The 22,754-nt window shown below is 39.1% G+C and overlaps 2 protein-coding genes across 2 annotated transcripts; both read left to right on the top strand.

Annotated features, from left to right (window-relative positions):
- Positions 1 to 6,331: 6,331 nt before the first annotated feature.
- yae1d1 (Yae1 domain containing 1) lies at positions 6,332 to 8,496 on the top strand. The gene is made up of 3 exons (XM_005798603.2): positions 6,332 to 6,589; positions 6,685 to 6,806; positions 7,808 to 8,496. Exons 1-3 carry the CDS (start codon positions 6,476 to 6,478, stop codon positions 8,208 to 8,210), a joined length of 639 nt encoding a protein of 212 aa, XP_005798660.1. The 5' UTR covers positions 6,332 to 6,475; the 3' UTR covers positions 8,211 to 8,496.
- Positions 8,497 to 9,623: 1,127 nt separating this feature from the next.
- otulin (OTU deubiquitinase with linear linkage specificity) lies at positions 9,624 to 21,520 on the top strand. Its single transcript, XM_023326651.1, has 11 exons — positions 9,624 to 9,937; positions 11,008 to 11,239; positions 11,728 to 12,276; positions 13,048 to 13,215; positions 13,453 to 13,713; positions 14,629 to 14,705; positions 14,815 to 14,921; positions 15,011 to 15,154; positions 15,954 to 16,085; positions 19,479 to 19,748; positions 20,124 to 21,520. Exons 2-11 carry the CDS (start codon positions 11,109 to 11,111, stop codon positions 20,331 to 20,333), a joined length of 2,049 nt encoding a protein of 682 aa, XP_023182419.1. The 5' UTR covers positions 9,624 to 9,937; positions 11,008 to 11,108; the 3' UTR covers positions 20,334 to 21,520.
- Positions 21,521 to 22,754: the final 1,234 nt, after the last annotated feature.

The following is a 22,754-nucleotide window of genomic DNA, read 5'->3' as shown; positions in this document are numbered from 1 at the left end:
TGCTTCGATATTATGCTGTTTACAGATGTTGTTTGGAGCATTGGACTGACAAGTAGGTTGCACGATGAGCTCAGCAGGTGTTTGCTAATTGCTGCTGCCGCTAGTCTGGAGGAGCTGCGTGGGGGAGTGGAGGGAGAGGAAATGGTTCCCACAAGAGATTCAAGGCTTTCTCAAACATGAATGAAAGAATCAAGGCGACACTCCAGGCATGTTTTTGATGAGAGAGTAACATTATAACATGATGGAAAACTATAAAAAATGTATTTTACATAAGGACACAGTGGGTGCAACAGCACAACCTCCTTAAATATCTTAATATATGTCCAAGATCTTCTTTTTAAAGTCCTCAGGCAGCTTATTAGACCTCTTTATGACGTTCACTCCTTAACCTACTGCCTGGTTTCCACTCAGTAGACAGATTATCGCTTCATGCTCCGGGGTGTTCAGAAAAGTGTTTCCATCGCTGGCTGGGCTCTGACTGCACTGCAAAAACACAAAATCTGACCAAAGATTTCTGGTTTGGTTTCTGTACTCCTGAAATAAGACAAAACTAACTTGCAAGTAACGTTTTAGCAAGATATAGGAGCTTGTTTTAAGTCAACAATTCCTTAATATTAATGAAACAGTTCTAGTTATAAGTGAAACAATCTGCCAGTGAGATTAATACTTTTTCATCAACATTAAGGAATTATTTACTTAAAACAAGCTCCTAATATATTTCCCATATCCAACCATTTTTAAAGGTTTTTTTCCCCGTTCAGTGTAAAATTGAGCACACAGGCCATCGAAGGTTGTCCTGCTTTTTTCTCATGACTGCCTAACGTACAAAATTCAAGTACAGTAGAAATAATGCAGCATAAAACATGGAATAAATATATAAGGCGAAGTAGAACATAAAGTTTAGTTAGAAAACTCTGTCTTGGAAAACCTATACTTTCTATCTTTACTCATCAGAGATCTGAGAGCTACAGTAGTTTGAGGGCTGCACCAAAGCCTTTGTGATGTGTGATGTTTTTAGGGAAGACAGCAGAGCAGAAAAGACAAGTTTTGATCTCTGAATCTTTGTGATTTATTGTGGATTTTTTTTTCTTCCCCTGAACCTGCAGAAGCTAAGAGGAGCAGCTAAGCTCACTTTAAGGATTTAAACTCTAAACTCCACTTTTTTTTTTCTGTCTGTGTTTACCTTGAAGAATCCAAACGTCTGACTTGTAGAAATGAAACATTCCTGTTCAACCCGCAGCCACCTGAAATTGTCCTGGATGGAGAGTGGTGAGGCCGGGTGGAAATATAATGACATGTCGGCGCTCCAAATGGATTATGTTTCAATATCAGCCAGGACACAGAAACAGAAGGGTGGAGGAAGAGAGTGCATGTGTTGGATGCAGATGGTTTTAAATTGCTGCCTTTGTTTTCCATCAGGCATGAAGCATTCGCTTTCCTTATCTTTCAGACAATGTGCGGCGGGGCTGATGTTCTGGGTAAATGAACTGTCTGTATATCCCTCACCCTCCGCTCCTCCGCCTTCTTGTTTTCACTTCCTCCTCGGGGTTGAGATGTTGCTACACTGGCTGTGAAGCCCGAGCTGCTCAGGCGTCTCCCACTTTGCTGCTCTGCACACCCAGATGCCTCTGGGGGTGCAATTACCAATCCTCACATGCGATCGAGGTCGGCCATGCATATGATCCCCTTTGCTTTCACTGTTGTTTCTCTTTCTTTATGCCTTTTTCCAGCATTATTAGCAATGACACACAGTGACGTATTTGCAGGTGGAGGAGTTAATAGCCCGGCTCTTTACAGAGACACCTGTCTGACTTGAGCAGCTGATTGCATCAGCCCACAGTCCATTTAACTTTGCAGCAAGCGGGTTTTTGAACGCACGTCTTTAGCGTATGATGTCTCTATTTTCACGCAGCAACAGGAAGATTTTCCAAAAGTATCATGACACAGGAGAAGCTGCACACCTACCTTCAGTCTTCCTCCATAGAGCCAATAAAAATAACAATCAGCAACAGTTTGGTTTAAAAGTTCTCTTTAGCTATTTCAGAATACTTGAAGTGAGGTTTTGTCGTAGCTGCAGTAGATAAATCTGTGTCGTTTAATATAAATCCAGATTAGTTGTACCTCAGGGTTCAAAAGGAGGCAAGATTAAGGCGCTGCAATAAATCAATCAATCACATTACAAAATAAAATGAACTCAATAATTTCTCTTTTCTTGCTTTCTACCAAAAACTGGATGATAAAAGTCTTCAATCTGGTGCATTTTTTTGTTTACAGAGACTCCATAATTAAGATTGTTTGTTGTTTTGTTTATTTATTTTGGATATTTAAAGTGTCTTTCAGTTCCAGTGCTAAATGCCATTATTATTTTAATACTTGAAAATGGTCTCCACACAACAATGTCATCATTTATCGGAATAACTTCTGAGGCAATTTATCGTTCAGTAAAGGTTGATACTGTGGCAGGCCTAGTCAAAACCTAAGCTGGCTTGTTAAAATTTTGATCACAAATGTCTCATTTTCAATATGAGTATTTATGAGACCTATACTTCTTTTTCAAACTGCTCTTTACATAAACTTACTGTATCAGATTTTAGATTTGTCTACTTCGTTTGGTGAAAGTTCAAGACATGCAACTTCTTGACTGCAGAGTTTTCACGCAGTACAAAGTTAATTTTCAGGAAAAGCATACAAAAATATATATTTTTCAAATCTTTCATCCGTTTGTACGACCAAAATCTGTTTGCACTGGAGAAGAACAGAGAGGAAAAGAAAACCACAAATCAAGGAGGAAACAATGACCCTAAGAGGATAAAACCCAAAAGCACACAGGAAAAAAATTCAAAACTAAGTGCAAAGGATATATATAATAAACTTGTATGGCAAGACCTTTTGAACAATAATTAATACAGGGAACAGAACAAAATAAGACAAAATCTAAACTGATAGAAATCAACAAGGAAATAATCAAAATCCAAACACCATATGATGGCGATTCATAACTCAGGAAAAGTTATATAACATAAGACGCCTTTATAAATCAGCTGCAGTGACTAAAATAAAGCAAACATAAAAATTGTTCATCAGTTGAAGATTTCAATGATGTTCATAATAAAAAACTAAATATATTGACTCACATTATCAAGAATTATGGGATTCAAAACACATTTGTGAGTCTTTCAATTTTTTTCTTCTTCTACATTTCAAATGTTTTCATACAATTCCTTAATTTTACTATTCCACAGAATGAGACAGAGAACAGGCACAAAGGGAGGAGCTTAGCATGGTAACTTTTTTAAGCTTAATTAATATTTAAATATTGCATGACATCTAAGTTGACCACATTGTCTCCATGCATAGCAAGCAACAGTTTTCTCTATTTAATTTATATTAGACTGAGAAAACACGCACTGTAATTGTAATTTTATATCAAGATTATTTTTATTTCGGTTTTAAGATACTCATGATCACTTTTAATGCTGATGAACAGTTTATATATGAGCACTTCACAACCTATTACAGTTTAAAAAGACACATTTTTGAGTGGAGAAACTCATTTCATTTACCAAAGACGGACATTAAACTGAAACATATGTAGGAATCAGTCATTGAATATTTATCACCTTAAAATCAACTGCAGAAATCCATAAAAACCACTAAAGAGTAACATCCTTGTACAATTTTTTTTTTTTTTTTTTTTTATCTGAAATGGTTGATCAGGAGTTAAGAGCAGTGGATAAAAACTGAAATAGTTTCCCTCCTGTTAGGCAGTTTGTAAGCAATGCATGAAAAACCTTTTGGCAAAAGTGCAACTCTCCTGCTCATGGGTCATTGCAGCTTTAAGAGCTAGAGGAAAATAACCGGCCCTGCCCTCCATCATCCTCTCATCCCGCTGACCTCTAACGTAGGGTATAGTATACTTACAGCCCATACGGAGAGGGAGACAGAGAGGAAGAAGGGGAGAAAAAAGAATGATTGCATATCTGAAGGCTTTAAGAGAGCGGATATGGATGGGAGAGAGGTGTGACATGGTCGGACACATCTTTGCTTTCTTATTAGTGGGAGCTTGTGCGGACACTTTGGGCCCTTTTTATGGCGCCATGATGAAACCCCTCTTCGTGCATCTGTGGAAAATGGCCAGGGGAAATCACAGATGAGAATCACTCAAAGACAGGGAGATGTCAACAGGCCCATAATGATAGCTGATGGCCCCAGAACACTCTCCCCTCTTCCCTCTCAGCCTTTACCTGCCCAAGTTGCACTACCCTTGAAAACATAATTAGAGGTAAAACAGACAGACGGAAGCTTTATCTCTGTTTTCTGTAAGCAATGTTCTTTGTTTTAGACATCTGGGAGTCCTTTTTACCCTCTTCCCAATCTCTCTTTCACTTCATGGAGAGAAGAAGGAGGAGGAGAGCTCCCTCTGCGAGACGCCAAGGTGCTCCCAGTCCATTGTGCTGCTGGCTGTCAGGTTAAATTAGGGAGTACAGGCTCCGTGAGTGTAAAAAAATCAATACTTGATGGAAGATTGCTCCCCGGAAAATCTGTTTTGATTCCAGGATTAATTCTTGACCAAAGGCTCCTGCAAAATGACATGCCATTAGGCTGAAAATGAACACATTCTGCAGTGGAAATTGGATGGAAATGTGTCAGGTGATTGCCCCGGCTGCTTGTTTTGACTCTCCAAGCAAAGCGAGGGGGATTGGAGGAGTTGGACTTTAAGGTGTGGCGCCCGCGAACCAGGCCTGCGGGCCGACTCCATTTCCAGAACAGGAACAACTCCGCTGTGGCCTCCTTGTATTCTCAGGGCCATTGTTGTCCGAGCAGCTGCAAATGCACTCCACTAAGGTGAAATGCATTTTAACGTCCGTCCACTCACTCCTGTTTTCTTTTTTTCTTTCCATAAAGCCCGGCATGAGGAATGAGAGAATCTTTAAAAAAAAATAAAGCAAGAGGCATTTTTTTTCTCCCCTCTCTGTACTCAACAGTGGGAAAAAAGGTGACAGGATGCATTATTGATGAGTGAATAATGTGTTTGTCATGACAGATGACATTTCCCTGTGTTGAAAAGTTAAGCAGAAGATGCACTGGACGGTGATTTGAGCACATCATTTATGCTCCTGATGCTCTAACAGCATATTTCTCATGGAAACGTAAACTCAATTTATTTGTCATTCATTGTTTTGCATGCATTGTTAATCTGTTGGACATAAAAACAATGCTGCATATAAAATTATTTTTCTTAAAACATGTTTTACTGCTATAAATGATAAACTACCAAAGAAGAAAATCAGGGTACTTTCATTTATTTTTCTTATACACTATTAAATCATTAAAACACATTACATTCATTTGAATGAAATGTGCATTTATTTTACACAGTGGACTTTTGTATTCTTAAGCAAAAAATGTAAACAACTTAACGTTATTTTAATCAGATATTTATCCAGTTTAAATTAATTAGGAATGCCTATTTTTTCCCCCTTTAAAACGGCTACAAATGATGTGAAATAAAATTGTGCTTTTTCAAAATCTTGTGTCCGAAGTGTAAAAAATACTTTTAATAAATCATGAATACGCTAAAAATAAAATCTAGCAACTTTTTAACATGAAATAAAAATAAAAACATTTGGAGGATTTAAAAGAAAAAGCAACTAATATAACTTAAAGGAACTAATACATAATCTCGTTACTGCATTTTAATGCGAAAACTCATTCGTTTTTTAAGTGAGGCTGCAGCGTCCCCTGCAGGTTTGATCAGTAAAAGTCACTGACCAAAAACTAGACGATTGCACTTTAAAAGAAATTATACTTTTTTTGTACTACAGACATAAAATCTGTCAGTTCTATTTAAACCGATACTAATATCATTTTGCAGAAATTGCTGATTCTTGAATTAGATTTGCGATAAGAAAGAGGTAACTGGAATTCTTTAAATGAGAAATATGTCAAACTGCCTTTATAAGCAATAAAATTAAAAATCAAAATGAAGCAAGAATATAGAAAATGTTATTCAAAGTTAAAGAAACTTAGTTTTTTGTTACATTTATTTCCATTTATTCAGACTTTATTGTGTTTTGTGGATTTTGGCATATACACACTTTGCAGGAGCAAAGCTAGTATTTGTTTTTTGCGGTACCTGATATTGACAAACAATTTTAATAAATAAACAAAGTTACAATGTTTAAAGTTAAAACAACAACCAGAATTTTATAAAGCTCTTTTACAGAACTATTTATTTTTATTTTATTTTATTTATTCTTTTTCCCCCGCCCTTCTCTTTCTTTTGGATATAGTCTGGCTCTCCATTCCAGTCCAGCAGGTGGCGGTATAAAAAAAAAAAAAATCAGCAACAGTTTGTGACGTCACTTGTGAAGGATCGCTGAGGTAGCTAAATCTGCCTCTACACCACCGGCTCTTCAGATGCGTTTTAAACGTCGGAAGTTACAGAAACACGGGCTTTTAAGCTGATTTCGTGATGTCTTGGGTGAAAGCTGCGTCGTTCAACGGTGAAGACGTGTTCGACGAGAATGCGGACGATCTTTATTTACAGAGTAAAGAGTGGGCATCCAACATGAAGAAACGGATCAAGGTGAAGTTAGCCTTAGCTCACCTGTCTGAGCTGAGACTGTGGCGTGACTTCAGTTTATGGCTGATTGTTGTTTTCTGGTTTGGTGTTTTGAACAGGACGGTTATGTGGACGGAGTGAATGCCGGAGAGGAGGCCTCGCTTCAGATGGGGTTTAACATGGGATTCAGAGAAGGAGCAGCTCAGACTGTGGCTGTGGGTCGACTCAGAGGGATTGTGAGGTAAGAATATTAAACGGATCTGATAGATGGGATACACTAGACATCAGGAACGTTCCTTAAAAGTTCCTGAATACAGCAGTAGATCTCTAGCAGATCTGCGCAGATTCAGTTCCCAAAAAAGATACACTTGATATAAAGAGGCCTGAGCTCAGACTTATTATAATCAGAAGTTTACACAAAACCAATCATTTTTAGATTTGATACAATTCCTTTAACCTTTTTGGCTTTTATAAAAGCTTTTAACTACTCATCATGCCTTCAGAATAAAAATGTTTTGGTCAGAACAGACAAGCAACTAGCTTCAAACTATTCTACCTATTATTCTTCATTTTCCATGTTTACAGAAAAGACTCAACTCAACAAAACTGTAATTTATCTTTTGAAGCAGAGGATTGATTTTGATTTAAGATCTGAAAACAGAAATAAAGTTTAGTTCAATTTTTTTTAGTCTTCTTAGTAAAACATGTTATGTAGTTCAAAATATTTTTTGTGGCTCGAGTTTCATTAAAACGTTTAACTTCTTAGCTGAACTTTGTTAGAAATGTAAGAACCGTGTCAAGCACCCGGTTCTTAGTAACCTGGAAGTTAACTGGTCTAAATTATTTCTGGTTAGAGTAAAGTAAACATCCAGAAGCTTTTTGATGGCCAAAAGGCGCGTCATTCCTCTACGATCCAGTAAAATATCTAAATACTAGTGGGGATGTATGTATATATTTAAGCCTGTGTGCATAATGTTCACTTCTGGCTTCTCGTTTTTTTAAATCACTGAAGTTTGGTTGCATAAACAATCCAACAGGCATAAATAATTGGTTTAGCTAGATAATTAAAATCCCTAAATTCTGACTTTAGCTTTCTTTAGTCAAAGCTTAGTTTGCATTTAGAAACATCCTGAGTCTCTTTTGGTTTTGCAGTGATGGAAGTCTCTCCCTTCACAGTAGAGTCCTGTCCTGCTCTGTTCTTTGTGTCATTGTATTTCTGACTCTGGGTCCTCTTTGTGGCAGCGCTGTATGGTGCTGGTGCCAGATCCAGCATCCAGAAAAGCCCGCCCCGTCTCATCTGATCGACCTCCTGCAGCAAGTGACGCAGCACGAAGAGGGAATCATCGACGGCATCAGGAAAACTCTGGAGAATCCCCCTCCGAGCGTGAGCGACGTCTCTGAGAGCATGGAGGATCTGGAGGTGAAACCTGCAGGTTGCGAAGAGACGGACTGCTGCAGGAGCGAACAGAAAATGGACCTGGACGGTTCTCATAATCAGCAGAATCTCCGCTGTGAGTCCAGCTGCGCCGCCTCGGGGTCAGCTGAAGGTCTGGACCTCCTCGTGCAGCGCTGCATGGATCTAGCTTCAGAGCTGGAGCTGCCGCAGGAACTGATCAACCGCATAGAGGAGCTGAGGAACATGTAAAAATACCTGAACCGCTGTGATCTAACCAGGATTTAGAGACTTTTATACACAAAACTGGAATAAGTTTCATGTAAATACTGTGTATTTACATGTTTTCTAAGTTATTTTGGAAACATTTTTATATATATATATAAAAAAAAAAACAATGTTTACCACATGTTTGCTGTGTTCTCTATCTAAACTTTAGCTATAAAGTTACAAAATATGCTATCATGGACCTGCTTCATCAAGCACTGAGAGGATTGTTTTATGTTTTTCAATCCATCCTGATTTTTTATAAATATTTTTATAAAATAAAAATACAAAAATTATATAAAAATATTTCATTGCATATATATTATTATTACTGTCTTCCTGTTTTTTATTTTATTTTATTTAATATTAACAGATGAACAAACATGCAGCTGTGAGCAGGCGGGTTTTCTAAAAGCTGCTTGGTTGCAGCAAAATTGTCGGCGTACACGACTATGACGTCATGCGCTCTAACCGAGCAGTGTAGTGATGGGAATTCCGGCTCTTTGCTTGGATCCGAAGTATCTGGCCGGGATTAATCAAAAGAGCTAGAAATTCTGGATCCCACGCCTTTGTAGTTTTCAAAACTAAAACTGCTTTTGTTATTTATTTAGCATCTCTGAATACACATATGTAAAACACAAATATCTTCTGGACGTATAGTTAGAAATCCAGGCAGAGGGACTTATATTATCCTTGCCCATTATGATTAATGGAAGAGAGTGGTTGATCCTTTTCTCTGCATCCATGAAGCCTCATTTTCAACTTTCTGAGGTTTGGGGTTGTAGTTTATGTATTATTTAAGATTTTGAGACAATTATGCATCAAAATAATAGTCAAAACGTAAAACAGTAAGAGCAAAACTAGCATCCAAAACCGGAGGGAATAATAGTTAAAGCATGCAACACTTTAACCAAAAAATAAAAAATAAACAAAAGTCTACAAAAAGAACAAATCAGAGCTACTTTAACATACTTCCACCGTGAAAGGTGGTAAGTTTTTTTACACATTTGATTTTCATCTCACATTAAAAAGAAGCAAAAAAATATTTGAACTAATTCATTTGTAATGTTACCCGTTAATGTTTTTCTTCTGGACACCGCATACAATAAATGAGGTTTATGGTGGAATAAACAAATGAAAGAACAGAATAAAGGACCTGATGTTGTGAGAACTGTTATTGAACACTAAATGTGTGCTAAACAAACAATATATGTAATACAGTGTGCTTTAGAGAACGTTCGTGAATGTAGTGGAGATTGCTCATGATACAGTGAGAGGATGGCAGATGCTCTACCCCGATGACACATAAAGGAAGCTACCAAAAGCAGAAACTAAAAAGGTAAATCCATACCTATCAAATCGTTCAGTTCAACGAGCCGAAACAAAGATTCGGCTCGTCGCGAGCGGCGCATCACAAGAGCCATGACCTGCTGCTCCGGCTAAGCTAGGGATCATCGTGAGCAGATGTTCCGTTCAAAAATACGGGGAATACGGATGTTTTCAGAAATGTTCCGTGTTGACGGACGGTGACACGCAGGAAAGGAGAGCTACCCACTGTGGCAGCTGCGGTTTAAATGAGCTGCTGTCACTCGTGTTTGTGTTTTAAGTTCACAGCAGCTAGCTGGCTAACTCCGCTCAGTAAAAGTGAAACAAGAACTGGAGCTTCATGATTTTGAGGGTTTGGAGTTTATCTCCAGTTGAACAAAAACAAGGTAAGTTCACCTATAATTACTGTAGTTTTACTACACAGGTAGTTGCTGTTAAGTTTGTCTTGCTTGTGACTATTCATGCTACTTCCTTGGGTTGATATTAACAACAAGGAATCGTAGCTTTATCAGGTGTTCTCCTTAATTCGTGAACATAAACAAGAATCTAAGGTATTTTTTTTTTTGACTGATTCGAGTTGTCTCATCCAGCTATAGGTGGTAAATCGCTTTTGTGCCTTAAACTGGGATTTTAATAATCAGTTTGAATAAATAGACGTCAATAGAGAAGAATATTGACAAGATTTTTAATGCAAATGTGGTTTCTAAAGGCTCAAGGATATGACTGTGTGGGCAAATAAATGTCAGCAAATCTGATAAGATTAGTTTTGCAAATACGCACAGAAATGCTATTTTGGTTGTTCACGCTGCTTTTGTGTTGTGTGATTTAGATAACAGCAATGCTCCGTAGTTTATCTGGAAATAAACGTAAAGAACAGGGACTTCTTTGTGTCAGTAGGTAACTTTTAATTTGTGCAGACAGAAGTTGCATGTGGAGTACCCCAAGGTTCAATCCTGGGACACTTCTTGTTTAATATCTTCATGATGAAGGCATGTGTCGAAATGTAATGTTTATTACTTGTTTCATAATTGGTTCCTGTATTATGTTTATGGTGAAAAGCACGTTGAACTGCTGAAATGAACTATACAAATAAACTTGACTTGAGAAGAATCTAGGCAGCAAGAGCGGCTGAGTCACACACAGCTGGGTGTGTTTTAAAGTGAGTTTATATCTAAGAATAATACTTCATATCAGTGTTTCTCAGGAACCATTCTGTCCTGCATGCTTTAGGTGTTTCCTTTCTGCAACACCTGACCTAACTTGTCAGTAACAGGTTCTTGTCGTGTGCTGAGGAAGTAATGCAGTCATGTGACTCATATGGCCTGAAGAAGATGCATCTAAAACATGCATCCTTGCACGTTAAATAATCTGAAACTTCTGAATTAGAGCAGCGTTGTGATGCATGAATTGATCCATCTCATTTTCCTGTCACTGATGCTTCATGTTTTGCCTGTAGGTGTCTCTACATTCACTAAGCAGCACCATGGTTTCTTCCTGAGACCCTGAACCCCCTGTCATGGACTCCTAAAACTCCGGATCTGCCTGCCCCCCGAGCAGATGGGGAACTGTTGTTGTTTTGGACCTGAACTTCCCTGCGGCAGCATGGAGGAACGAAGCGGTTTGCTGAAAGACGACTCAAAGACCTCAGGTGCTGGTGCTTGTGGTCCAGAAAACGACGAAGACACAAGGTGAGATTCAGCTTCTTCTCACTTCTGCTTTGTTTGCTTAGTGAATTCTTAGTGAATAAATCTATAAAATATGGCTGGTCTGGGAGCACAGAGAACTTGGTTATGAAAGCAAGAGATTTCAGATTTGACCAACTTCAGGGGAACCAGGCAAATTTCCCCTTGTGGTATCCGTGGGATGGGTTGCATCAACAAATAACTTTTAACTCCAGTTAGAGGCCGCAAACAAGGCTGGGGGAACTTCCATCTGTCCTTTAAGGGTTTGTTAACAAGAAACAGTCGCGTCATTTCATGAATTGGTAACAAATGTCAAGAGATGATAATTAAAAAGTGGCTGCAGTGATCAAAGGTTTCCTGCTTCCTCTCCACCTCCAGTTTAGGGAGAATCCTCAGACCTTTCTCTCATGCTGCTCATTTATTTGTGCTTTCTGAAGGTTTCAGGGGCGTTGTTGTGTTCTGTGGCTTCGCTCATTCTGTGTTATGTCTTGCAGTGTTGAGGAAACTAAGGAGAAGCCACCGAACTGCCAGAACAGTCACAGAGAATCCGGCGCCACTCAGGGAAATGGACATTTACAAAATAAAAACCTTCAGGAGGCAAACACTTCGCCAAGCAAAGACAGTACTGCCGGTGCGCAACGTGAGGAACAGAAAGATTCCACTGCAGATCAACGCACTTTAAATCAGACGCAGAAAAACATCTCTGCACCTGACGCCCAGGAAGTTTTGGCCGTCGCCGCCAAAGAGCCGAAAACAGAAAAACAAAGTCTAACCGCAGGGCAGGAGAACGTCTCGGATCTTGTCTCACCAAAACCCGAATCTGCCCTTCCAGAAAACCTCTCCCCTCCTGAGACAAACACGCCAACAGAGGACAATACGGCGAGTGGTTCTCACGCTGGTTCTGGAGGAGATGCTGCCATCCGTGCCGAGGCCAAACCGTCAGAGGACTTCACACAAAATAATGAGGCGTTGTCAGAGCCAAGCGCTCAGGAGCCGTCCATCTCTGTGGTCAGCCAGGAGACAAACACGGACGCCCCCAGGTGGTAGGTCAACATGGAAACATCATTTAGTTGATGTTTGTATTTTAAACCTTGTAAACAGGATTGAGTCAGTAACTGGATCTGATTTCTGCTGTTTAACTCACACTGAGATTTCAGATATTATGTTACAAAAGTGAAGTGTAAAGAAAACATCAATAATTCAATTAATCGCATAATAAATTAATTTCTATTTGAACAACAATTTTTAGAGATGCTACCCTTTAATATCGCTGAAGAGCCAGTATTTTTGCTCCATGCAACAAATGTTTGCAGCATTTCCTTTTTAACAAAAGTCCAAAGTGGCACTTTTGCCTGTTTTCCCTGTCTAAGCTGCATGATTAATATTTTTTGAAATGCAATTTTGGTTCTTGTGTCTTCATATACCATTTCAATTATTGCTGTTTCAGTTGTTTTGTTTGTTTATTTGGGATATTATAAATATTTTCCAGTTCCAGAGTTAAATGTTCTTTAGAAACTAATATTTTTTGATCTGTGGGAGGATATATTTGGATTAATATGCTATTATATTTAAATTTTAAGTAAACTGCTGCGAGAATAAAGAACTGATTCCATGTGAGAGCTGAAATAAACATCTATATATGTACTTACAGTAATTACATAGTTTTCCAGTTCTTTCATTGCATAATATTTGCTTTTTTCTGTCCCAAGTTCACCGCTGCTTTACTGATTAATGGCCTCAATCATATCTATAAGTAGATTAAGTTCACCTGATGTTTAGTCATTCAGCACAAATGTTTGTCTTTCTGCATGCAGTTCTGTGGAGTGCAACGTCGATTCTGTGGACCCAAAAAGCCATGTTATCCCTCAGCCTCCTGCGTCTGGATCGGAGCCCGCAGGAGTCGGCCCAACTCAGGAGAATCTGGACTCCGTCGGCTCAAACACGACGCCAGAGGCCGCATCTGCAGCAGAGGCCAAGGACAGGTCAGCAGGTTCACGCTTTGTTGAATGAAAACAGGAGACATGTTTACAGAAACATTTGTGGGTTTTTTTATTAATTCTCCTGGCCACTAGGGGGAGCAAGAAACCAAGACTGCCTAACATCTTTTTCTTGCAGCATTTGCAGGAAAACCGCATGCATGCAGCTTTATGTTGCTTCAACTTTTGATTAAAGAGCAGTACATAACATACAGAGAATATGAATGTGGATTCTCTCTGCAGCTTAAAGTCAAATCAGGAAGAAAACAGAGACCCTGAGGGTTTGAGACCTGCAGAGGAAAAGGAGGAGAAAACTGGAGAAAATGTTCCTGAAGAGGAGAAGAAGGATGAAGAAAAGAAACAGGACAAGGTGGAGGATGGTTTAACCCAGACGGAGGATCCTCAGGATGAGAAACAGCCTGCTATCCAGGAGCAGCTTGGAACCTCAGATGTACAGGCCGACGTTGTGCCCAATGCAGAAGAGGAAGATGGTCTGGATGACAGGTCTGTGAAAATTGTTTTGGGTCTCAAATGGATTCAGGGTTCAGTTCCTGTCTTGCAAAAAGTATTCAGATTGTCCCGTTACAACCTCAGACTTCATTGTGTTTTATAAACCAACACAAAGAATTCTGAATCTTGTATTCTACCCTTCTGGGTCAATACTGTGAGGATTCAACTGTTAGTTTTTTGTAATTACAGCTGCGGTCGGTCTTCAGCTTTTCCTACTGAGCTTCATTTCTTCCTCATAAATAACTGAAGCTCAGTCAGATCGGATGGATTGCATCTGTGAGCAGTAATACTGATATCCAAGTCTTCCCATAGATTCCTAATTGGATTTAGGTCTAAACTTTGACTGGGACGTTATAACACTTGGCTCTGAATCATGTCTCAACATTTTGCCAGGTTTTCACCTGGATTTAGCTTCATCCTTCTTCAGATTAACTTTGAGCAGCATAAAGAGTTGCTCACTATTTTATGTTGGTAAGATAAAATACAATGAGGTTATTGGTTGAAATAAGAGAAAATGTGGAATAGTTCTAGAATACGAGTTGTTGTGAAAGCAGTGGCGCCGAGAGCAGGTTGCAATGTTGTTTCTCGCTTGAGTTCAGAAAAAGTGAAAGATGATGACAATAAAATGAGCTAGTTATATATATACATATATATATATATTTATATTATTTTAAATATTTTGCTTCTCAACACTTATGTCACTAATTTCTTAAAGGAGTGGAACCTTAGTGGTTATTTCGGTTATGTTTATTTATGGCATTTAGTTAATACTCCGTGTACTCTACAGCGCCGGCTGCAGAGAGAAAACCTTCCTTCCACCAGTGTTGGAAACAATTCCAACTATATATTTATTGTTTCACTTTTGCTGTAATAAACCATAAAAATGACTAAATACTTGTTTCCCTTTAGCGAGGAAGACTTGTACCGCGGAGAAGAGGAACTGTCTGCAATGAGTCACAAACCACGGCAAACATCTGACTCAGAAAGTAAATGTTCTCAGTTTCTGCTTTGCCTTGATATCCTCAAATTGATGCAGAAATATCTAAATAATATCCCCGCTTAACATTTTTGACCTGAAATGTGGTCTGCTCCCAGGTTTAAAGGTTCAGGACAGTTGCAGTTTGTCTCCGGCTGTGGATATACTGTCTTACAGCGAGAGGGAATGGAAAGGAAACACTGCCAAAAGCGCTCTCATCAGAAAAGTTGGTGGCTTTGGAAGTAGCATTTCACATTGTAGATGGATGGGTTTTGTCTGTCAATGTGTGAGCGGCTTCCTGTGGTTTTTCTGCAGGGGTACAAAGAGATGTCTGCCAAGTTCAGCCACCTGAGGAGAGTCAGAGGGGACAACTACTGCGCCCTGAGAGCCACCTTGTTCCAGGTGCTGTCTCAGAGCGTCCAGGTACCTCAGTGGCTGCAAGACGACACAGTTCTAATGGTAAAGGTTCACATTTTTAAACATTTTTTAAAATATTTTTTTAAATTAAGAAGGTTATGTTTCCTTATTATTTAGGAGAATAGCCCTGTAAACTCTGACTTGGATCAAACGTTTTGGGTATCTGTCCAGTAGCGTCTCACAAGAGTTTGCTGGAAGTTTGGCCCATTCTTTTGTCACTTGTTTTCCTCACTCACACTTTTTCAGATGTACTCACATTTCCTGCAGTAATGAGAACAGGGCTTTGTGATGCACTGCAAAAATACAAAATTATACCAAGTATTTCTGGTGTAGCATTCTAATGCAAAAACCTTAGTTTTGCTTTATTTCAAGTGGACTAACTCAAAAGTAACTTTCCAGCAAGAAATATGAGCTTGATTTAAGTAATTCTTTATATTTTTTTTATTTAAAAAGTGATCAAAGTGAAATGTTACGACGTCTCGTTCCACTGGCAGATTTTCACTTTTCCTGGATTTAAAACCAAAATAGTTTTACAAACATTTTTATTTTTTATTTATTTTTTTTCCCATTTTTTTCTCCGAAGAGTTTTTGCGGCGCTAGTGGCTCGTATTTTTTTGTACAGTAGGCAGATAGGAAGGAGGGTGAGGAGAGGGGGGAAGACATGCGGTAAAGGTCGTAGGGACCAGGAGTCGAACCCGCGTCGAGGACTAAGGCCTCCAAACGTGGGGTGTGCTAACCCCCTGCGCCACCACAGCACGCCCCAAGTTTTACAAACATTTTGAGGCACTGACAGTTGGCCATTTTAACTTTCTGTGGGTTCTTTTTTTGTTTTGGTTTACAGCTGCCAAAGCAACTCAAGGCGCAGGAAGGGCTGATCAGTCAGTGGCGATTTCCTGGCCAGCATGCACCGGGAGACGGTGCTGGAGATCCCACTGAGCGGCTGAAGGGCTACATGGAGCTGCTCCGGAAAACGGTACTGACTGCAAATCAACTCAGAAAAAACACCAGTAAACCCCTGAGCTTTTCAAGTCCACCATCGACTCCAGGTTGTTAGTTATTATCTACACAGCTTGATTTGATTACTGCCTTACATTAAAGGGAACTGCTTTTTAAGGTATTTCTTAAAGGATGGTAACTCCTGAAGGTCTCAAAGTCACTTCTCTGTTGTTATGGAATAGTTTAGCTTATCTAAGTGGGAAAAGTGAACACAATGTGCTTCACTAAATGAAATATTGTTGATTGAAGCTAAAGGATCCGACACGTCTAGGAACTTAATATGGCGGCCAAATCAGTAACTGATGATAGAAGACAGGAGCAAAGATTCAACTGTTCTTGTTCTCTCTACATTTCTTGAATAAACTTGCAGAACTAAAGAAACTGAGTCAAACTGCAGGTTAAAGACAAATGTTCCCATATCTGTTCTTATTTGCACTCAGTTGTATGTAAAAGGAAAAAAAGGGCTGCACTACTTATTAAATTCTAATGTCACCATTTGCCATGCTTTAACTCAGAATTATGAAACTTGGTACACATGTGTATCTTGTCAGGACCAACAAAAAAGTCTCTTGGAGCCATGGCCTAAACCCAACAGGAATTCGGCCATCTTAGATCAAAGCCGCCATTTTGTCTATTTTATTGACGTCGTATCTGAGCGAACTCGTCTTACGGCTTTCCAGATCCAGGCTTCAATCTCAGTCAGCACAGTCTTGAGGCATTGAAGGTCAAAAGTTATCAAAGGAATTTTCCTATGTCAAAGCATGTGGGCATGGCCAAGCTTCAAATATTTTTAAAACATCAGCCCCAAGCCATGCTTTAACCAAGAGTTATGAAACTTGGTACACATGTGTATTTTGTCAGGACCAACAAAAAAGTCTCTTGGAGCCATGGTCCAAACCCAAGAGGAAGTCGGCCATTTTGAATCAAAGCCACCATTTTGTGTTTCTTATTGATGTCGTATTGAGCGAACTCGTCCTACAGTTTTCGAGATCCAGACTTCAAACTCAGTCAGCACAGTCTCAAGGCATTGAAGGTCAAAAGTTATCAAAGGAATTTTCGTACATCAAAGCATGTGGGTGTGGCAAAGCCTCAAATCTGACCATTTGCCATGATGAAACATCAAGGTAGAATAACTTCCCCATTTAAGCTCCTGGCTGCATCAAACTTCATTTGTATCATCACAGACCAGAGCTCATCACATTCAAATGGTCAATTGGGGACATCACTTTAGACCCGCCCCCTTCCAACAGGAAGTCGTCTGTTGGAAGGAGCTGGTGGAGTAGTTAGAGCAGTCTTTCTTTCTGTTGGAAGAAAGACTGCTCCAAATCATACATGCCTCATCTTATTTGCAGTAAACTTGTTAGGATTAACCTTTGTTAGCCTCCCAAGAGCCCAATAGCTTGAAATTGCAATTCAATTCGACTGCGCTTGTGAGTCGTCAGGGAGTGCTGATTAAGACTTTGATGCGTGTCGCCTGGGGGACAGGTGTGCGAGAGCGTCGGCGGTGACGAGTGCGTGGCGTTGCTGGAACCCCGCGGTTGCCACAAGGCTGGAGGCGCGCTTCGCTGCGAGGGCCTCCAATGCCGCTTGCGGCTTTAATTTGTATTTTAGTTATTTTTCATCTCTTTAAGGTATTTTAATTGGGTCAGACCTCAGTTATTAAAAAACTTTACAACTTGTAGTCTTTTTGAAGTGTTTCTGAGACAGTTTTTCATTAAGGCAGTAAAATAATCCATGACTGCTTTCGGATTGCGGCAAATTTGGGACACCTGCTTTTAGTAGGAAGGAAATCATGATGTTCTTTGCATTTTCCCAATCGGTATTTCACTACTTCTTTCTGAACCTCCCCACCAAAATGTTGCATCTGCATTAGCACTGTGTTTTGCTACAAACTGTAAAATTGAAACGTGGACATTTCTGCGCCTCTGCCATCAGTTTCAATTATTGTATTTTTTATATGCGACTTGCAACTTCATGAGCAACTAGTTGTGCCATTTCCTTCTCCTCCTTATCATTTTGAGAGCCTAGATCATACAGTTTGCAATTAAACTGCCATTGTGGAAAACTTCCAAGCTTTCCTTTGTCTCCCAGCTACCAGCCTATGAGCAATTTGGAGGCGTGTGTGCACTTTTGTGTGTTTGAGTGTGGCCCTGCATGTGGTGAGATGAGTTATTGTTTGTTTCACCTGCTTAGTGAGATTTTTGAGGTCAGGATGACCTTCACGTAAATCAATGCGCCGAAAGCGTTGCAGTAAATTCCTTGGAGTCACAGCAGCTCAGTGTGGGCGGGATGAGGTCAGAAACCTGGAATGAATCCAGTGAAGCCGGTCCTGCTTCAGAGTCTTGGACTAATCCATCCTAGTGGTGCAGCCCCCACAGGGTAGATGACCTGGATAAACTACCACTACTGAAACCAGACTCCTGCTAGTTACTGGCACTCAGTAACCAGTTAATATTAAACCTTAACATCATTTAATTCAGCTGTAGAAACATAGTTCCCACATTTATGATTTTATTTTGATTTACTGATTTGTTTTAATCAACTATTAAGCATTATTTAGCTAATTAGTAGTTTTTTTTTTTTTAAATAATTTCTTTTACTCTTGTGAATCACTTAGTATTTTTTTTAATTTCTGAAATTACTTTGTAAGTAAAATGATTTGCTAATTATCAACAATCATCAAGTTGTAATGAATTTAATTTTCTATCCCCAAATCAGCTTTTACTTAAACTTTAAATGAAGTTTAAAAATTATTTAAATCAATCAAAAAAATTTTTAGTCATTTATTTTGAAATCTAAATAAGGGAATAAATCATTTTAAATGAGTAGAAATACAATAATGATTATTGTTGTCGATGATGACATTAATATTTAAAGAATTTATACATAAAAATATGTTTACGTTTTTATACATAAAAAATATGTGCAAGCATAATTAATGTAAAATGTACAATCTTACATTTGTAAAACAAATGCAAAATTGTTTGACATTTTTTGTTTTACATTAAACAAAAAATGAATGAGTAACATAATCAAGTTTGTCTATTTTAATAGATAAATAATTTTAAATGTGTTTTATTTGGAGCGAAAATATGTAATTAAGCAAGTGAATGGGGTTAAATTAATGAAAAAATGAAGTTTCAATATTTTTAAAATATAAATTTATATGCATTGTATATAAAATTGAAATATGGGTAACTTTGTTTTATTTTAGAGGTAAAAAATTGATTTATAGGAGATTTAAAAAAACTAAAATAAAGTGTTTCTTTTTTTCTTTACTTTTAAATATAGTAAATAAAGATAATTGTTAGATATATAGAGAAGCAAATAAAACATTTGCTCTCAAAGTAAATTCCTGATTCCTGTCCAGTGGCAGGCGGCTGCTGAGCGCCCCGGCTCTGCGGAGCGGCAGCAGCTCTGCGAGCGGCTGTTCCAGGGCGAGGAGGAGGAGCTGGGGATGCTGGAGGCGCTGAAGCTGCTGATGCTGGGCAGAGCGGCGGAGCTGCACGGCCACATGCAGGCCGGTCAAGACGTCCCTCTCTTCTGCTGGCTGCTGTTCGCGCGGGACTCGTCCGACTGCCCGCGCTCCTTCCTCTCCAACCACCTCAGGCATGTGGGCCTCAGCGCCGGGCTGGAGCAGGTACAGCAAACACACTCCGCTCTCTGGGTTTGTGTGCTGAGCAACAAATAAAGAGATCCTGAGACTTTTGAATACATTTGAATAAAACCTGCACTGCAAACAAAAGCAGCGTTTATGGATGTGTGTTGGAACAGGAGGAGGGTTTTTCATAAACTGTGTTCAGTGAAACATGCCAGTGCTTGAGTTGTGTTTTTAGTTGTTGAGAATATAATTATTTGCAACACATTAATGAAAGCTTTTCCAGCTACGCCCTTCACAATACCATTTTCCGCCCTCTAATTAGTGTGCTTGCGCAGCTTATTAAACACGCTGCTGTTTGATTCGTCTCCAACTTCTTTTGGAGCTGTGAAATGATTTGTTGTTCTTTCTGTGCAGGTGGAGATGTTCCTGCTCGGCTACGCCCTGCAGCACACCATTCAGGTTTACAGACTGTACAAGGCCAACACGGAGGAGTTCGTCACCTTCTACCCGGACGACCACCTGGACGACTGGCCGTCCGTGTGCCTCGTCACGGAGGACGACCGCCATTACAACGTGCCGGTCGCTGAAGCTGCTGAGCCCGGCGAGGAGCTGACCGCCAGCTGATTGACGCTGCAGGAAGCCCACCTGCAAACGCCCCTCAGGTCTATGAGAGTGGCACGTTTATGCCAACTCCAGGTGGAATGCTGGGATATATGCGTCCTGGCTTCTGTCCAAAAAGTCTCAGATTCTCCACTGTGTATGTTTACTAAACCAAGGCTGGTTGGCTGTTAGTTTGTCTCAAGAGAAGAACAGATCAACGTTAAATAAGCCGGAATGATGTAGTTGAGTTAGTGCCATCGTAACATTCCTTTTATTTTTGCCATAATCTTATTTTTTTGTGCCATAAAGGTTTTTTCTTTTAATGTAACGATGGCAAACAAAGGAACCTGAATCAGATGGAACATTCATGAACACAGTCATGAATTACTCTGTGTTGTAGTTCTGCAAGAAAAGAGTTTATAATTAATTAGTTTAATAATTAATGTAGGAAGGGAAATGATTAATTCAGTGACTTTTTGTTTGTTTTGTTTTGTTTGTGGGTCAGACCAGTTTACAGAAGACAAACGAGCATCTGACGTGAAAATATGTTTATTTTATTACCTTTAAATACTTTTGGTTTCTATTGGGGTTTTTTATGTCAAATTTCCAGACTTCTCAATTAATTTGTTTAAAAGCATTAATAAATACAAAATGTCATAATGAAATTACTGCGGATGTTTCAACAGAGATCAGGCTGTAAAATATGAAACCATGGATGGATGCCTGGTTAATCAGTGAACGAATGGATGGATGGATCAAATAATGGATGAATATATGGTTAATCAGTGGCTGTATGAGTCAATACATTAAAGAATGGATTTGTTGATGGAAAAATGTGTCTAAATTATTAGGACAGGGAATAAAGTGGAAAGAAAACCCCATTTTCCTCCCTGTTTGTTTTCCTCTCTCATCCATCCTCTCCACTCCTGGAGGTTTTCTTTTCTCTTTCTCTCGTCTTTCATCTGAGCCAAGTTGACACCGAAGCATATATCCCAAAATTTAACCACCTCCTGTTTAAATGTGGTGATTTGAGACCCTGTACAAGATGTTTTCCCCAAATGCTCTTGTATGCACTGTACTATAAGAAGTTTGTTTTCTACTTTGGTATTTGTACACATCCAGTTTTCTTGGATCATCTCAGTTCTACTCAGATCAGTTTGCTGGCTAGGAAAACAGTTAAGAGATAAAAAAAAAAGAATATATCATGTTTACACTGGATTGTTTTGTGTTTTATTTATTGTTTTGATGGTGGAAAAAAAGTGTTTTGATTTGGTGTGAAGGTTAATGTAAGACGGATGAATTAGTCAATGAAGGGTTTACTGATCGATCAAGTTGAACAGGATCAGAAGACTCTGAGGATTAACGGCAGCCTCCATGTCAGAGGCGTGATTTCTAACTGTTGTGTGTTTTGTGTTTGTCAAACTCAGTGACATTTTGCCTTTAACCAAGCTGAAGGAAGGAAACATACCGATGTTGCTGCAAAAAAAAAATTTAAAAATGGCAAATGCTTCAACCACCAGCCACAGGATTTAAGTAAAACAAAAAAAAGGCTTGCTTGGTCCTCCATGTTGCCTTAGAAATGATGCACAATGTGAATGAATGTTGGTCATTTGTGGTGTGAGTCTAAAACTTGTCTGATTTATTATGCCATGTGCAGGACTGATCTTGCCCTGCCAGTTTTTATTGGCATTGAAATAAAATAAATGGAACATTTTGGAAAACGTTTTGGGCCATTTTCTGTTCATGTTGACAAAGTTCATAACACGGTGAATGTGGCGCAGAGGTGGAGCGCATGATGGAGGCCTCAGTCATCGACGCTGCCACCACAGGTTCAAGTCCCGACCTGTTGACCTTTACCACACGCCTTCCCACTTTGTCATTCCTGTTTCAAATAAAAGGCCAGTAGATTTAAAAAAATGCTGTATTCTTGTTGGTTGAGCAGCAGGCTCTACTGATGCTTTTCAAAGACTTAAGCTTTTCAGACAAAAAAATGTGAACATATTTTGCATAACCCATAGACATATCCTAACCTGTTTAAGGGTGCAGAATAAGTCACTTTTAAACTTTGTTTCATGTTTTTTTCAGACATTTTTGTCAAAACCATCTCAGTCCATCTTCATCTTTCATCCGAAGTTGACAGATTTGGTCAGATGTTTGAAACTTGGACACAATCAGGTCCAAACATGCATCGCATCTGGGTTAGGAATGAATAAAGCAGGAAAGTCCTGACTTCAATCCTGTTTAAAATTGATGAGTTTCCAATAATTCCAGATAACAGAAAAGGTTAATAATAATAAAGCAATTTATTTGTAAATAAGAATGCCTATACAGTATATACAGTACATATGACAGTCTGAATACTAGAAGGAAAAAGGCTTGGCAAAACAAAGTGGGTCCAACTTCCAGACTGAACTGAAAGGAAAACGGAGAGCTATTCTTGAACAC

The sequence above is a fragment of the Xiphophorus maculatus genome, chromosome 21 (assembly GCF_002775205.1).
Source record: "Xiphophorus maculatus strain JP 163 A chromosome 21, X_maculatus-5.0-male, whole genome shotgun sequence".
In the NCBI taxonomy this organism is placed as follows: domain Eukaryota; kingdom Metazoa; phylum Chordata; class Actinopteri; order Cyprinodontiformes; family Poeciliidae; genus Xiphophorus; species Xiphophorus maculatus.
This window is presented reverse-complemented; position numbering and strand designations above follow the sequence as displayed.

Excerpts from the sequence above, each read along its gene's own strand:
- yae1d1 (XM_005798603.2), top strand. The coding sequence starts at position 6,476 with ATGTCTTGGGTGAAAGCTGCGTCGTTCAACGGTGAAGACGTGTTCGAC. Across the intron at positions 6,590-6,684 it reads ACATGAAGAAACGGATCAAG|GACGGTTATGTGGACGGAGT; the intron begins GTGAAGTTAGCC and ends TGTTTTGAACAG. Across the intron at positions 6,807-7,807 it reads CGACTCAGAGGGATTGTGAG|CGCTGTATGGTGCTGGTGCC; the intron begins GTAAGAATATTA and ends TCTTTGTGGCAG.
- otulin (XM_023326651.1), top strand. The coding sequence starts at position 11,109 with ATGGGGAACTGTTGTTGTTTTGGACCTGAACTTCCCTGCGGCAGCATG. Across the intron at positions 13,216-13,452 it reads GCAGCAGAGGCCAAGGACAG|CTTAAAGTCAAATCAGGAAG; the intron begins GTCAGCAGGTTC and ends TTCTCTCTGCAG. Across the intron at positions 14,922-15,010 it reads AAAGCGCTCTCATCAGAAAA|GGGTACAAAGAGATGTCTGC; the intron begins GTTGGTGGCTTT and ends GTTTTTCTGCAG.